Source organism: Gigantopelta aegis, chromosome 14 (assembly GCF_016097555.1).
Source record: "Gigantopelta aegis isolate Gae_Host chromosome 14, Gae_host_genome, whole genome shotgun sequence".
Taxonomy (NCBI): domain Eukaryota; kingdom Metazoa; phylum Mollusca; class Gastropoda; order Neomphalida; family Peltospiridae; genus Gigantopelta; species Gigantopelta aegis.
The window spans coordinates 45,480,721-45,495,807 of NC_054712.1; the positions used below are offsets into that span (position 1 = coordinate 45,480,721).

The 15,087-nt window shown below is 39.8% G+C and overlaps 1 protein-coding gene across 1 annotated transcript in view; it reads left to right on the forward strand.

Moving 5' to 3' along the window:
* Positions 1-10,590: 10,590 nt before the first annotated feature.
* LOC121389301 (C-type lectin-like) overlaps positions 10,591-15,087 on the forward strand; it is a 10,959-nt gene continuing 6,462 nt past the window's right edge. The window contains exon 1 of the mRNA XM_041520897.1: positions 10,591-10,756. Within this exon, the coding sequence (XP_041376831.1) occupies positions 10,591-10,756 (166 nt within the window). The remainder of the gene's footprint in view (positions 10,757-15,087) is intronic.

Here is a 15,087-nt window from a genome sequence, read left to right on the forward strand (position 1 = left end):
ACTGATAAAGAAACATCTTTCTTCTTGGTCGTTTACATTGGGCAATATCCCTAAGGATGGGACTAATGCTAGGGTCTCTCATCTGAGCGTGTCACCACTCCCGGAAAGTCATCTGTTTCAGATCACCAGCTTCATCTGCATCTACAGCATCTGCAACCACAGAAGACATGCAGTTACTTTCCACCAGACTCGGCACTTGTAAACCTAAAGAAATCGCCTTAATTGAATCATTGTCTTCTGATGACCTTACTGGCAGTCGTGACAACACGTCAGCATCAGTGTTAGCTTTACCTGGTATGTATTTTATTACAAAATCATACGCAAACAAAGCAGCTAAACACCTATGATCCGTAGCATCGAGTTTAGCTGTGGTTAACACATGTGATTGGTTTATTGTCGGTAAGAACAGTAAAACTATGTCCATAAAGGTAATCGTGGAATTTTTCAGTCACTGCCCACTTTAGTGCTAAAAATTCCAACTTGTGAGCTGGATAGTTCCGTTCTGTCTTGCTTAATCCTCGGCTTGCATAGGCTATCACCCTTTTACCATTCTGTTGTTCTTGGTACAAAATGGCTCCAAGACCTTGGTGACAGGTATCTGTGTGTACTTCAAAGGGCCGTGAGTAATCTGGATACCCCAGTACAGGTTGTGTTGTTAAAGTCTTCTTGAGTAACTCAAAAGCCCGCTGCTGATCTGTTCCCCAACAAAATCTGACATCAGGCTTCGTCTTCTTGATTCTCCTGTCTTTCTTTGTTGTCGGTGGTAACAGATCAGTCAGTGGTCGACAGATCTTAGAACAATTTGGAATAAACTTCCTATAATAGCCGGCAAAGCCAAAGAGATGTCTGACCTGTTCAGGGCTTTCTGGCTGAGTCCAGTTCAAAACTTTGTCCACCTTGGAAGGATCTGGCTTAATACCATCACCAGAGATGATGTGTCCTAGATATTTACCTCAGACTGAAAGAGTTTGCATTTCTTCGGAGACAGTTTTAAACCATTCTCACGAAGCCTTTGAAATACACGTTTCAATCTGGTAATATGTTCCTCGTAGGTGTTTGAAAAAATAATCAAATCATCTATGAAAATCATGCAAATATCAAAATGCAAATCCCCTAGGTAGTCTTCCATCAACCGTTGATAGGTAGCTGGGCTGTTGGTTAATCCAAATCCCATTTGGTTATATTCAGAAAATCCCAAAGGTCCAACGGTGAAAGCAGTACGAGGCTTGTGCTCTTCCAAAATATCAACCTGGTGGTAACCACTCTTCATGTCAAAGACAGAAAACATCTTTGAACCTGTCAACCGATAACAAATTTCCTCTGTTCTTGGCAAAGCATATGCATCCTTGATAGAGCGTTGGTTGAACATCCTATAATCTACACACATGCGTAGACTACCATCAGGTTTCCTGGCTATGACCACAGGTGAAGCCCAGGGACCAAAGGACCTTCTAATTATTCCACAAGCCAGAAGTTGTTTTAAGTGTTTAACATGTGGACAGAATCCAATGTCATCATCACCCCTGGAAAACATATCTTTATACTGTAATATGAGTTGTCTTCCTTCTTCCAGTTGATCTTTGGAAATGTCAGTCGACAAAGTAACTTTAGAAAGATGTGATGCATCAGGACTAAATTCTTCTAAAGCTTCGTCTTCAATAGTGACTGGTTGCAGCTCGCAGATCATATCTCTCGGTGCTATCACTACCGTCCGGGTTGTTGTATTAGACAGCTGAATATCTATTTCCTGGCTGAAATTCCCGCCAGATATTTGGTTCGGCAATCTACAAATTCTTCCGACCAAAACCAAAACCTGCCGAATCAAACGTAATTTATCATAATGACCGGCCTTGGTGGTGTTGTGGTTAAGTCATCGGACATAAGACTGCTAGGTACAGAGTTTTCAGCCCGGTACCGGCTCTCACCCAGAGCGAGTTATAACTACTCAGTGGGTAGGCATAAGACCACTACACCTTCTCACTCGCTAACCACTAACCACTAACAACTAACCCACAGTCCTGGACAGACAGGCCAGATAGCTGAGGTGTGCCCAGGACAGCGTGCTTGAACCTTAATTGGATATAAGCAAGAAAATAAGTTGAAATCAATGAATGACTCGTACAAAAATATGTGAATATCAATATAAAAAAGATATAATAATAATATATACGGTAACGGTCTTTCATTCAGATTTACCGAAATTAGCGTTGATGTATTCCCTGACAGCCGTATGTTTCTCTTCCGTGTCCAAGACAATCAACCTGGAGCCCGATTGGTTGCAAAGGTCACGTGACTGGTGCCATGTTTGCTGTATCAGATTCACATTGAAGCACAAGTTGAGATCTTGAAACAGTTCGTACCCGTTTTTAATTGGACAGTCGCCTGTCAATAAAGTTACCTGTGTTACTATTAATTTCAAAATACATTCATTTTTTAAAGATTTGTCACTTTAAGTTTTTAAAAGTCTGTTTTGTCATTCATAGAACCATCTTAACTCCCTTGCCCCATGTAATACGTTTTCGGCTGAAAATTATCTTAACTACCAAAATTGCATATTAAGTACGTTTTCGGGTACATTGTCATAATGTACTTCATAATTACATTAAAGGCATACTGTCGTTTCTCTAAAAAATGGATAATAAATAAAAATTACATTAATTGTTTGAAACCAAATCTAGCTATCGCATCGCCTTAACTGAACCATGATGGAGTCAAATCCATGTCATCCCTCTCGGCAATTTTAGTTTACAAATTATGGACCATTGCCATAATTCGATTATTTTTACAAAATGTCATTAATAAATGGAGTATGGTGGCTATGAAGACGGTTGAATAAAGTACATTTAGGGACAAATCAAATTATTTTTGTTCAGGTAATACTTTGTTAGACCATTGTGAGTTGTCTGTGACAATATGCCTTTAACTTACTTGAGACACTAATTATCTAAATATTCAATATGCTTCTGATCATCGGCATTTGCTTGTTAATAATTTGCTTGATATTAAAATTATCAGATAGGTCTAACATATGTATATTTACATTTATTAATCACTAGGGTAACCAGAGGGAGAGAAAAAGTTAAAGTTTGTTTTATTTAACAACACCACGGGAGCACACTGACTTATTAATCATCGGCTATTGTATACCAAATATTCGGTAATTTTGACATATATTATAGTCTTAGAGAGGAAACCAGCAATTTAAAAAAAAAAAATGTTGCATTAGTAGCAAGGTATCTTGTATATGCACTATCCCGCAGACAGGATAGCACATACCACGGCTTTTGATATACCAGTCGTGGAACACTGGCTGGATCGAGCTATAGAGGGAGAACAATGTAAATGCAAACATACTAAATGTGAGGTGTCACACGTTTTATTTATGTGCTGATACGCTGCTTATATCACTTTTGTTATAAAATGTTAACATTATCTGCAATGGGAACTGATTTAATTCAACAGAACCTAGTTGATTATGTGTTGGGTTGTCGTTAAAACGTTTCTTCCTCGCCTTACATTTATCACAGCTACAACATCAATTTTCGTTTTCAGTACAACACGTTTTGTAAGCAGTGTGCTCCGGTTATAAGACGGAAAACTAATGGGTTACCTGCGAAAAGGTAGTAGTGGCGCGATCCTAAAGAAGGGATAGAACTGACATAATACGCAAGTCTCACATAATGCAGACGACATGTGAGATCAGCGTTGTAAGAAAACGACAGACAGTCTGGGTTTTGACTGCATTACATCGAACAGTCCAGCGCTGTGTCGACGTCACTCACAGAATACATGACATTGCCAGAAACTTCAACATCATTGAACACATGATCCTGGATCCAGACAAACTGGTTGATGTCACTGAGAGAAGATAAGAAGAACACAAAACAGAACAAATTACTTTAGGCTATGAACTGTTCTTTATTCATTGTAACTGGTGGTTAACACATTGGTATTACGTATTAAAATCAGATCACAAAGCCATTTAAGCTCATTCAAGTTGGTAACTGCACTGTCCAAAAAGATAAACATTTTATTGTGCTATAATTTCTGCTAGGGTTTTCTCTGCCTCTGTCTCCCTATCTCTTCACCCTATCTTCCTCCCTGGCCCCTCCTCTCTCAAGCATTCCCTCTCCCCACCCGGCCCCTATCTCTTTCTCTATTTACGTTAATATTGGTGTTCGGAATAACTGAATAGACAGGTTCACCAAAAACCCATTTCCAATTTGAATATTTATGTAAACAGTTATTTTAAGATATTTTCTTATAAATACCACAACAAACAATGACGCAGTACTTGGATGAAATGGCCGCAGCTCTTTATTAAATGACATATTTTAAAAGAGCATATGGCGGGCAGGCATGTACTACAAACAATATTCCAAATTCTCTGGGTACTACCCTCTAGTGTTGAGACATAGCAGGGCAGTTCACTAACATGCACACGCATAAGTGGGATTCCTGCTGAGTATCTACCTACCACGGCAATGGACACAACAGCACCCAACAACTCCCTAGTGTACAACATAGCAGAGTATACCAAACACATGTACATGAAAGACCAACCCACTCACATATACCCACACCAATGCATTCCAACCAAAAACTCCCAGGGTAAACCTTAGCAAGTTTCCGCCCCCTAGTGTGCAACATAGCAGGGCAATAGGAAGCATTTACCTGGGTATATGTGAGAAATGATGACTAGCTTCTCAGTGTAAAATTCCATGGCAAAGCAACCACAACAATAACTGCCATATAAATATAGCAATTAACAGTATTAAAGCTGTTGATCATACATGCGTGCCCACCATATCATGCCTGAACCGCGACAGTAATAGTTTTGAATGATGCAACTAAAACACCTTATACCGTCCATGAATCTTGCTGAAAACGTCCATTCATCACATAATTGATAGTTCTAAGCAATATAAGAACTCACTTTCTCCAATGTTCTGCATTACTCCATCATGCGAAAGTGATACTCACGTACTAAAGTCAATGAATGTTCACAATGTTTTCATCAATTACTAACAAACACACACTGAATCACTGGTTTCTGAAAGAAAATATAATCTTTCGGCAGAAAGTTGAACTACCACATTATAAGGCATATGTACACATGAACTTATAGTAGATAAACAGAACAGCTATTAATCAGTCGTCAATGTCCATCCATACATATATCTTGACCATAGCAGTAACTCCACATAAGCATAAATCTAATATAATTATGCAAACTAGCTTACATACAAATCATTTGTTAATGATGGATGACCATAGCAGTAATTCCAATACATAAACATAGTTCTAATATAATTATGCAAACTAGCTTACATACAAATCATTTATTAATGATGGATAGGGTAGGGAGGGTGGGAGTTAAATTTGTTTCCAGTTTTGAGAGTGGCCGTTTGCGCCCAAATTTGTATCAGGAGGAATAACTCTAATTTAGTAACCCTATTAAGCCAGTGAAGGTCTCACACCACAGTTGGAAAATACTACAATAAATCTGTTTAATATTAATGTATTAAACCTTCTTATTTTAAGATATTTTCTTATAAATACCACAACAAACAATGACGCAGTACTTGGATGAAATGGCCGCAGCTCTTTATTAAATGACACATTTGACAAGAGCATATGGCGGGCAGGCATGTACTACAAACAATATTCCAAATTCTCTGGGTACTACCCTCTAGTGTTGAGACATAGCAGGGCAGTTCACTAACATGCACACGCATAAGTGGGATTCCTGCTGAGTATCTACCTACCACGGCAATGGACACAACAGCACCCAACAACTCCCTAGTGTACAACATAGCAGAGTATACCAAACACATGTACATGAAAGACCAACCCACTCACATATACCCACACCAATGCATTCCAACCAAAAACTCCCAGGGTAAACCTTAGCAAGTTTCCGCCCCCTAGTGTGCAACATAGCAGGGCAATAGGAAGCATTTACCTGGGTATATGTGAGAACTGATGACTAGCTTCCCAGTGTAAAATTCCATGGCAAAGCAACCACAACAATAACTGCCATATAAATATAGCAATTAACAGTATTAAAGCTGTTGATCATACATGCGTGCCCACCATATCATGCCACACGGATATGTCTTCACATATCCGTCAACCCCATTCATCCTAGTATAAGTGTTAAAGTACTTAGAACTACAAAAACATTAACTTTGTAGACGTAAGAAACGTCTCCAAAGCGCCCTGCAAGGTGTTGACGAAGATTGCATTACCAATGTCATCCAAATGCACCCCATCACTCCGAAATAACTGTGGACAGTCAAACGTAATGTCATCATGCCTGATAACCCGTCACCCGCCTGCTAAGACAGCTTTTCTCCCAGATCTATTCACCCGTTTCCTTTTCTTTTCTATTGCTGTTACTGAATTACCCCCTCTCCAAGTTAGACGAGGAAGAAGATCTTACCAAACTAATATACACTTAGAGCTTAGCAATGACTGGGACAAACTGTGTATGTCTCATTCTACCTTCACACACAGTTCTGCAGTGGCTATCTCTGTTACATCATTGCTACCGACATGTAACACAATGTATTGAGGCGGGGGATTTTCCACTAACCTCTTCCTGATATTATACATCGCGCCGTCCCACTTTAATCCACGGCGTCCCATCCAGGAAATATTCACCCCTAGGCGCTCCAGCCGTAAGTGACTGTTCAACTGCACCGCTGCTCTCTTGGATGCCCAATAAATGATAAAAGATCCCACTATCCATACGTCTGCAAAAACTCAATGAATATTATTAACCAGAAGCAGCGCATGACTTGGTACACTGCAACAATAACCCTATGCCATATTAACTCTAACATATTTTTGGAAAGCTGTGGACTTCCAACGACCCAACACTTGAATTGTGTCAGACGAAATTCCTCTCATAGCTAAGGTAGTTGCAGCACCTATTCGAAAGGAATGAGACTTATAGTGTGCCTGAGGTAAACCCAAGAAAGAAATTACTTTAGTTAATACTGCACTGAACTAATATTGATTGAGGGGTTTTCTATCACAATGGACAAACAAATAACCATTGTTGACAGGTCTGACCAACAAGAACTCTCGCATGTTTTTAACAGGACAAACCGAACTACCTGGTATTAGCGGAATATGCACTGTTGTACCACGACCACTTTGATCTGTTTTGGAGTATCTTAAAGTCACAATCAATTCTGAAACATTGCCTATATCTAATGTTATATCGGAGAACAACAAAGGCCTATGTGATGCATGTGGTGTAGTATAGACTAGTTCACTCACTCTGAACAGACCGAAAAAGGCCAAGCAATAAACAGCCCTGAATAACAACAATTCATATCTAGATGCACAAATATGCCTCAATTCTGAGTGTATTTGAGCTAAAATATCAAGGGTAATGGGAGATCTAGCGTCAGGCCGGCCATGCAACCTCTTCAAACCTTCCAGAGCTTTTTTAACAATACAAAAGGAAGTCGAGTCGTCCCACTGATGCACTTTATGCACAAAACTAATGCCAGATATGTAAGATGCGATGGAAGATGGGGCTGACCCCTTAGTAGAATGGTGTCCTATGAATAATAGTAAACGCTCAATAGGGACCGGCCATATATCCCCCATATGCATTAAGGATCTAAACTGTGCCAAACTTCTGATAGCATTACTGTAACAAGCATGGGTACTGCTCGATAGACTTGCGTCTAGCAGTCTTCCAATTTCACTGAAAATTGACCAGAGCCAGGTTGGGAAATAAGTCTCCCTGGAATCTGCCTGAGGAGCCAGTTGTCGGAATTTGTCCAGCTGTAAACGTGATAAACTATGTGTTAATATATTTACATTGCCAGGAATATGTACTGCTTTGAAAAGTATGTTCAACTAAACATCGAAGTACAAAGATACGCAATAATGTCAAAATGTTGTGCGACTTCGAGGTCATAGAATTTATTATGGCTACAACAGACTGATTATCAGAATGAAAAAGTATCTTTTTATTTGCCAACCTATTGCCCCAAATAAATATTGCCACTAAAATTGGGAAACATTCCAACACTGTAATGTCATCTGTATAGCCCTGTTGAAACCACCATTGAGGCCAACTCGCATAAGTCCAACTACCATTGTAATATGCTCCAAAGCCATTTCCCTGTTTTGCTGAACTATCAGTGAAAAGGTTTTCATGTTCGCTTGTGACCCAAAATTGGTCACGGAACATCGATATTCCATTAAATGATTTGAAAAATTGTAACCACATAAGCAGGTCAGCACGTATGTCAGCTGTTAATCTCAAATGATGAAATGGTTTTGTAAGCCCAATAGTGGCATTAATCATTCGCCTACAAAAAGTTCGACCTGGAGTGATTGCACGACATGCAAAGTTGAGAATGCCCAATAAAGACTGCATCGCCTTCAATGTAGTTTTCTGTCCTGATAACATATCTGAAATCCTAGTCACAATTTCGTGAACCTTTTCCATTGGTACCTTGATTAACATGTTAACAGTATCAATCTCCAAGCCCAGAAAACAAATTACCTCCTGTGGGCCCTCAGTCTTATCCTCAGCAATAGGCACTCCTAACCGACTACATAAATTAAAGAACGTGTATAGAGCTTGTTGACAATGGTTCGAATTCTTTGACCCCAAAAACAAAAAATCATCTAAATAATGTATCATTTCCCCCCCGTACAGTTTCTTACGTGTGGCCCATTCTAAAAATGTGGAAAATTTCTCAAATGTAGCACAAGAAATAGCACAACCCATTGGTAGACATTTATCAAAGAAAAACTGCCCTTCAAGTTTAAAACCTAATAAATCAAACTCACCTGGCCACACTGGCAATAATCTGAATGCAGCCTAAATACAGCCTTTGCTAACAATGACCCTTGACCTGACCTTTGTATCATAAAAACTGCTTCATCAAATTTTGTATACGATACCGAACATACATGGGGATCAATGAAATCATTAACGGAATGATTTTCTGGATATGATAAATGATGTATCATTCTAAATTGACCTGGGGTTTTCTTAGGAACCAAACCTAAAGGAGATATACGTAATGTAGCAATAGGTCTTGGTTTAAAGGGGCCAGCCACTCTACCTATCTCAATCTCTGTTTTAACCTTTTTTCTAGCTAATGCAATATTGCCATTCAATGATTTTAAATTTGGAGCATCTACGGGGATTCGGGGGCCTGTGTATTGCAAATGAAAACCATACATGAAACCGTCTAGTAATTCATTCGCAATAGCCTCATCAGGATATCCTTTCAACTCAGCATCAAGCACTGTGGTGTTTACTGAGGTAAATCCCAAACTAAATTTTTCTTTTTCCCCAAGCACTTTGGGCATCGCTGGTTTTATCACCCTGGTTACGAAAGGAATCACCTTGCCCCTTCAAACAGTTTAGTTTGGAGTGATTGCCACGGCAAACTGAGCATATGTGTTGATACCTACACATTTTAAATTTACAAGCACTCTTATTAAAACCATAACATACTCCCTTTGCCTCTTGTGCTCTGCCGGTACCACTACTACCCGAGGGGTTAGCTGCACCAGCTCTAGGTACAGACAGCAATCGCAGCCAAAGACCGGGGTTTAGTTTTGACCAAGATTGCTGGGCAATGGCTTGGCGCAATCTAAACTGTTAATCATATTCCCTCCATCCATATCCCGGACTTCTGGCTGACGCATCTCTGATGACGGACATATATTGGGTCAATTCAGTCGCCTTGGCAGGAAATTTTTGTATATAGATGTGCATAAAAATTATGAATGCATCAGTCCATTTGTCAACAGTGGATATTTTGTCCTTGAAAACACGTGGTCGTGTTTCAAGGACCCCATTTTCATTGAGAACTAAGGACCCTCCCCCATAAAAATCTTGCAATTCAATGGTTCCTTTCAACAAAAGCCCCAAATCTTCTGTTTTAATTGACCCGGCACATGGGCCGCTATGTCATCTTCGGCTAAAAACAAGATCTCGGGGTTGCCCACCGATTCTGCGCCTAACTGCATGAAGCCCACTGGACCACCCCCCGGTATAGCATTTGGGTCCGTCCCCGCATCCCGGTTAACCGGCGTAAGATTATCGGAATTGTTGACAGAAACACTATCAGGAAGCGCCAAAGCGTAATTCCAAATGTTACCTGTTGCTTCCCTATTCACATCTGTTGGTCCGTTCACCTGAGGAACAGACACCGTCTGTGACTGTGTATCTTTACTCGCTGCACTAACGGCCATGCCACTCGCACGCGCACTTCTCGAACGCGAACTTCGAGTCGAAGTCGCTGTCCTCCTTCCCAATCCTCGCTTCGGAACCTGAGGGCGAGACGCCGTCCCTCTCAACCTCTTGGTTGGCGACATTGTAATTGAAATCAATTTAAATTTGTTTCCAGTTTTGAGAGTGGCCGTTTGCGCCCAAATTTGTATCAGGAGGAATAACTCTAATTTAGTAACCCTATTAAGCCAGTGAAGGTCTCACACCACAGTTGGAAAATACTACAATAAATCTGTTTAATATTAATGTATTAAACCTTCTTATTGGTGTACGGGCTCCCATTTTAGTAAGGGATGTTGAAGCCCAAAATGTCCCAACTGCCCAAGCGGACACCGGCCGAAAATGTCTCAACTGCCCACCGGACACCGTCCGAAGATGTTCCAACTGCCCAAGCGGACACCCGCCGAAGATGTCCCAACTGCGACATTTTGAGCCGGTGTTCGGCCCTGGTGTTCGACCCAAGATGTCCCAGTTGTGACATCTTGGGCCGAGCACCGACCTAAGATGTCCCAATTTTAAGAAATTATGTACCAGGTAGGCCCAAAATGTCCCAAATGCCGACTAGTGTGTTGAAGCAGAAAAAAATATATTAATAACAGTACATATATATCTATGTATGTATGTATGTATGTATGTATGTAAGTTAAAGGTAAACTTTGTTTTGTTTAACGACACCACTAGAGGGCATTGATTTATTAATCATCGGCTATTTGATGTCAAACATTTGGTCATTTTTACATGCACCATCCCACAGACAGAATAGTACATACCATGGCCTTTGATATAGCGGTCGTGATGTGTGTGTGTGTGTGTGTGTGTGTGTGTGTGTGTGTGTGTGTGTGTGTTAACCTGAATTCAGAAGTTAAGAGGGCGCTCAGGCAATACACAAAACGTAAATGTAGTTTGTTCTGTCTGATCCCATTCCCTTTTGAAAGCTGAATCTGTATGACGGTTCCAATCTGTATTTCTTGTTCCTTTTTCTAATTTGTTATAATTTGCTTTTTGTTTTTGTTATTGGAAGGTTGGAAGGGAAATATGTTGGTTTGCAGTTAATTTGTTTTCTTTGCAACCAGACATTAGAAACAGTGTTTCTAGGAATACAAAACAATATTTTATTTCGTCGAAATATTTATTCTTTGAATACAAAAGCCATGATAATTATAACGCACGTATAACCACGACACAACAGAACACACAATATAGCATAACACAATACAATTCAATATAATAAAAATAAATAATGTATGTATTGTAATGTTTGTGTCTTCGCATTGGTAAATGTCAAGGGTAAATGTTGCCAGGGAAAACAAAAACATACAGAAATGTAACAGGATGATAACATTATTGCAATTAAAACGTCTAGCCACCTGTTAAATTATACAATGCAAATACATTATATTCAATTTGACAGAGTTCTCCTACACACACGAACACGCACACACACCTGTATTTTATTCATAATATATATATATATACACACATATATCCTATCTGCAAAAATCACGGTAGATGTTGGGGTGGGGTTTTTTTTTTTGGTAGTCAAATTTTTTAGGGTCGCAGCGTAAAATTAGGGTCGGTCGGGAAACCGGAAACACACAATTTGTTTTGTTAAGCCTTATAGGCCGGCCTCGGTGGCGTAGTGGTTAGGCCATCGGTCTACAGGCTGGTAGGTACTGGGTTCGGATCCCAGTCGAGGCATGGGATTTTTAATCCAGATACAGACTCCAAACCCTGAGTGAGTGTTCCGCAAGGCTCAATGGGTAGGTGTAAACCACTTGCACCAACCAGTGATCCATAACTGGTTCAACAAAGGCCATGGTTTGTGCTATCCTGCCTGTGGGAAGCGCAAATAAAAGATCCCTTGCTGCTAATCGGAAAGAGTAGCCCATGTAGTGGCGACAGCGGGTTTCCTCTCAAAATCTGTGTGGTCCTTAACCATATGTCTGACGCCATATAACCGTAAATAAAATGTGTTGAATGCGTCGTTAAATAAAACATTTCCTTCTTTCTAATAATTATAATTATAGCGACGGTATATAACTTTGGAGTGTAGTGACCACAGTATGGGTTTGCGTATGTTAAGTTTTTGTTTGAAAATGCGAATATAATGGGCTTCCTTTTCCTGTCGAAAATGTTTGTCATCCATCATAACTTTATAAAATGGGAATATAGTAAATTTGCCGTTCCCACAGCTTTTGATGTGATGACTTATCCACAAAATACTGGTTAAAGAGTCCCTAATATGCTGTTTATGCAAGGCGACCCAGTATTACCTTCAACTAATATGTCACATGTGCCGCATCTTTTATCTCCACATTTACTAACAGACTTGCACGAGTTAGATGTAAATATAGAAGGACATAGTATTTGTTTAAGATTCTTAGGCTGTTGAGTGCTGTTAATAATATTTCTTTTACATAAGCAAGCTTTTATTTGAGAACTTTTCAGTAATATAGGTAGATGGTTCTGGACAATAGGCATTATTTTAGTATTGTTCTGATTATATGTAGTGACCAGAGTAATACTCTCATTCTGATTGCAAGACTTATTTGAAGTTTTTCTCAACTCTTCTATTGGAATGCATTTAACTTTTTCAACACAGTTGGTAATTAGACCCATAGGATATCCCTGTTTTCGTAAAAACATCTGTAAATCTAAAAGTCTGTTCTCCCTCCTATCCCTGTCTGTAACTATAGTACAAATACGCCTTGCCATGCTATAGGGTATGTTTTGTTTGGTATGTCTAGGATGACAAGAATGAAACTGGAGATACTGATTTGTATCAGTTGGTTATTATACACATTCGTAATTAAATTAACGCCTTCTTTTATGATTTCAATATCCAGGAATGGTATTCTATTACGATTCGTCTCCATAGTAAATTGTATGGATGGGTGCAAATTATTTAGAATACTGTGAAATTGCTTAATTGAGTCATCATCCTTTATCCATATCAAGAAACAATCGTCTAGATACCTTTTCCAGTTTAATTTAACATAATCTACTGATATATTATCCCTCTTCATTGATGTTACTGAATAATGTCTCTTCCAAATAAGCAATCACGAGAGTTGCATAGGTAGGACTAACCTTTGATCCCATTGCACACCCTTTAATTTGGTGGAAGTGTTTCTCATTATTTGGAAGAGACATTATTCAGTAATATCAATGAACAGTGGGATAATATATCAGCAGATTGTTTCTTGACCTAATAGAAGGACAATTTTCTGTGAATTTTATACTTGAAGCTCTCCACTTTGTATTGGACAACAACACCTTTGACTTTAATGAGAAACACTTCCGTCAAATTGTCACAGAGAGGAAACCCGTTGCATTTTCCCATTAGTAGCAAGGGATCTTTTATATGCACCATTCCACAGACTGGATAGCACATTCCAGGACCTTTTGTATACCAGTCATGGTACACTGGCTAGAACGAGAAATAGCCCACCGACGGGGATCGATCCTAGACCTGGCGTGCTGGATCAGGCGTACGCTTTACCACTGGACTACGTCCCGCCCCAAGTGAGTGATTGAGAATGAGAGATTAATCAAATAGCATGTCTCCTTCATCTAAGATGACTACGATGTAGACACGGTTTTTCTGGGAACACTTGCTTGTACAATTAACCTTGTTCAGGGTACCATTAAACTATATACTGTCCAGTTAGCTGGACAATGGGGGAAAAAATCACAGAATGATCAATCGTAGACTTGTCTGGTATCTGGAGTCCCACAAATTGCTTACTAACGTGCAATGTGGGTTCAGGCCTAGACGTAGCATGGTCGATCATCTTGTTAGATTTGAAACGTTTTGTAGGGATGCTTTTATCCATAACCAGCATTTGGTATCGGTCTTTTTTTACCTCGAGAAAGCTTATGATACCACGTGGAAGTATGGGATTTTGAAAGACCTCCAAGGCATGGGCCTAAGAGGCCGTATGCTTGACTTTATCTCCAATTCCTTACAGAATAGGTCTTTCAAGGTACGAGTGGGATCTACGTTATCCGAATCCCACTCCCAAGAGATGGGTGTGCCACAAGGTAGCATCCTGTCAGTAACTTTATTTTCCGTGAAAATTAACAGCATCACCCAGTGTTTAAAACCTGGCGTTGATAGCTCGTTATATGTCGACGATTTTCAGGTTTGCTACAGGTCGTCCAGTATGAGTATCATTGAACGTCAGTTGCAGCTTTGTTTGAATAAACTTCAACAATGGGCAACTGACAATGGATTTCGATTCTCAAAGTCAAAAACCGTCTGTATGCATATCTTCCAGAAAAGAGGTCACCATTTAGACCCTCGGCTGTTTCTAGACAAAACTCCGGTTCCAGTTGTGGAGGAGACCAAATTTCTGGGGGTTATTTTTGACAGGAGGCTATCTTTTGTACCTCATTTACAGTATGTGAAAAAGAAGGGCATAAAGGCTCTCATTATCTTAAAGGTTATTCGCAAGACTGAATGGGGAGCAGATCGAAAGGTTATGCTCCGACTTTATAGATCTTTAGTTCAGTCTAAACTTGATTATGGGTGCATTGTGTATGGGTCAGCACGTAAGTCTTACTTCCAAATGCTAGATCCTATACACAAGCAGGGACTTCGGCTTTGTCTTGGTGCTTTCAAAACATCTCCTGTGGAGAGCTTGTACGTCGATGCATACGAACCTAGTTTGGGTGCTAGACGTGCAAAGCTTTCTCTGCAGTATGCTACAAAGATTAACTCAATGCCAAAACATCCTGCACACAATGCGGTGTTTGATAACAAATATATGAAGTTATTTGATGCGAAACCGAATGCGATTCAA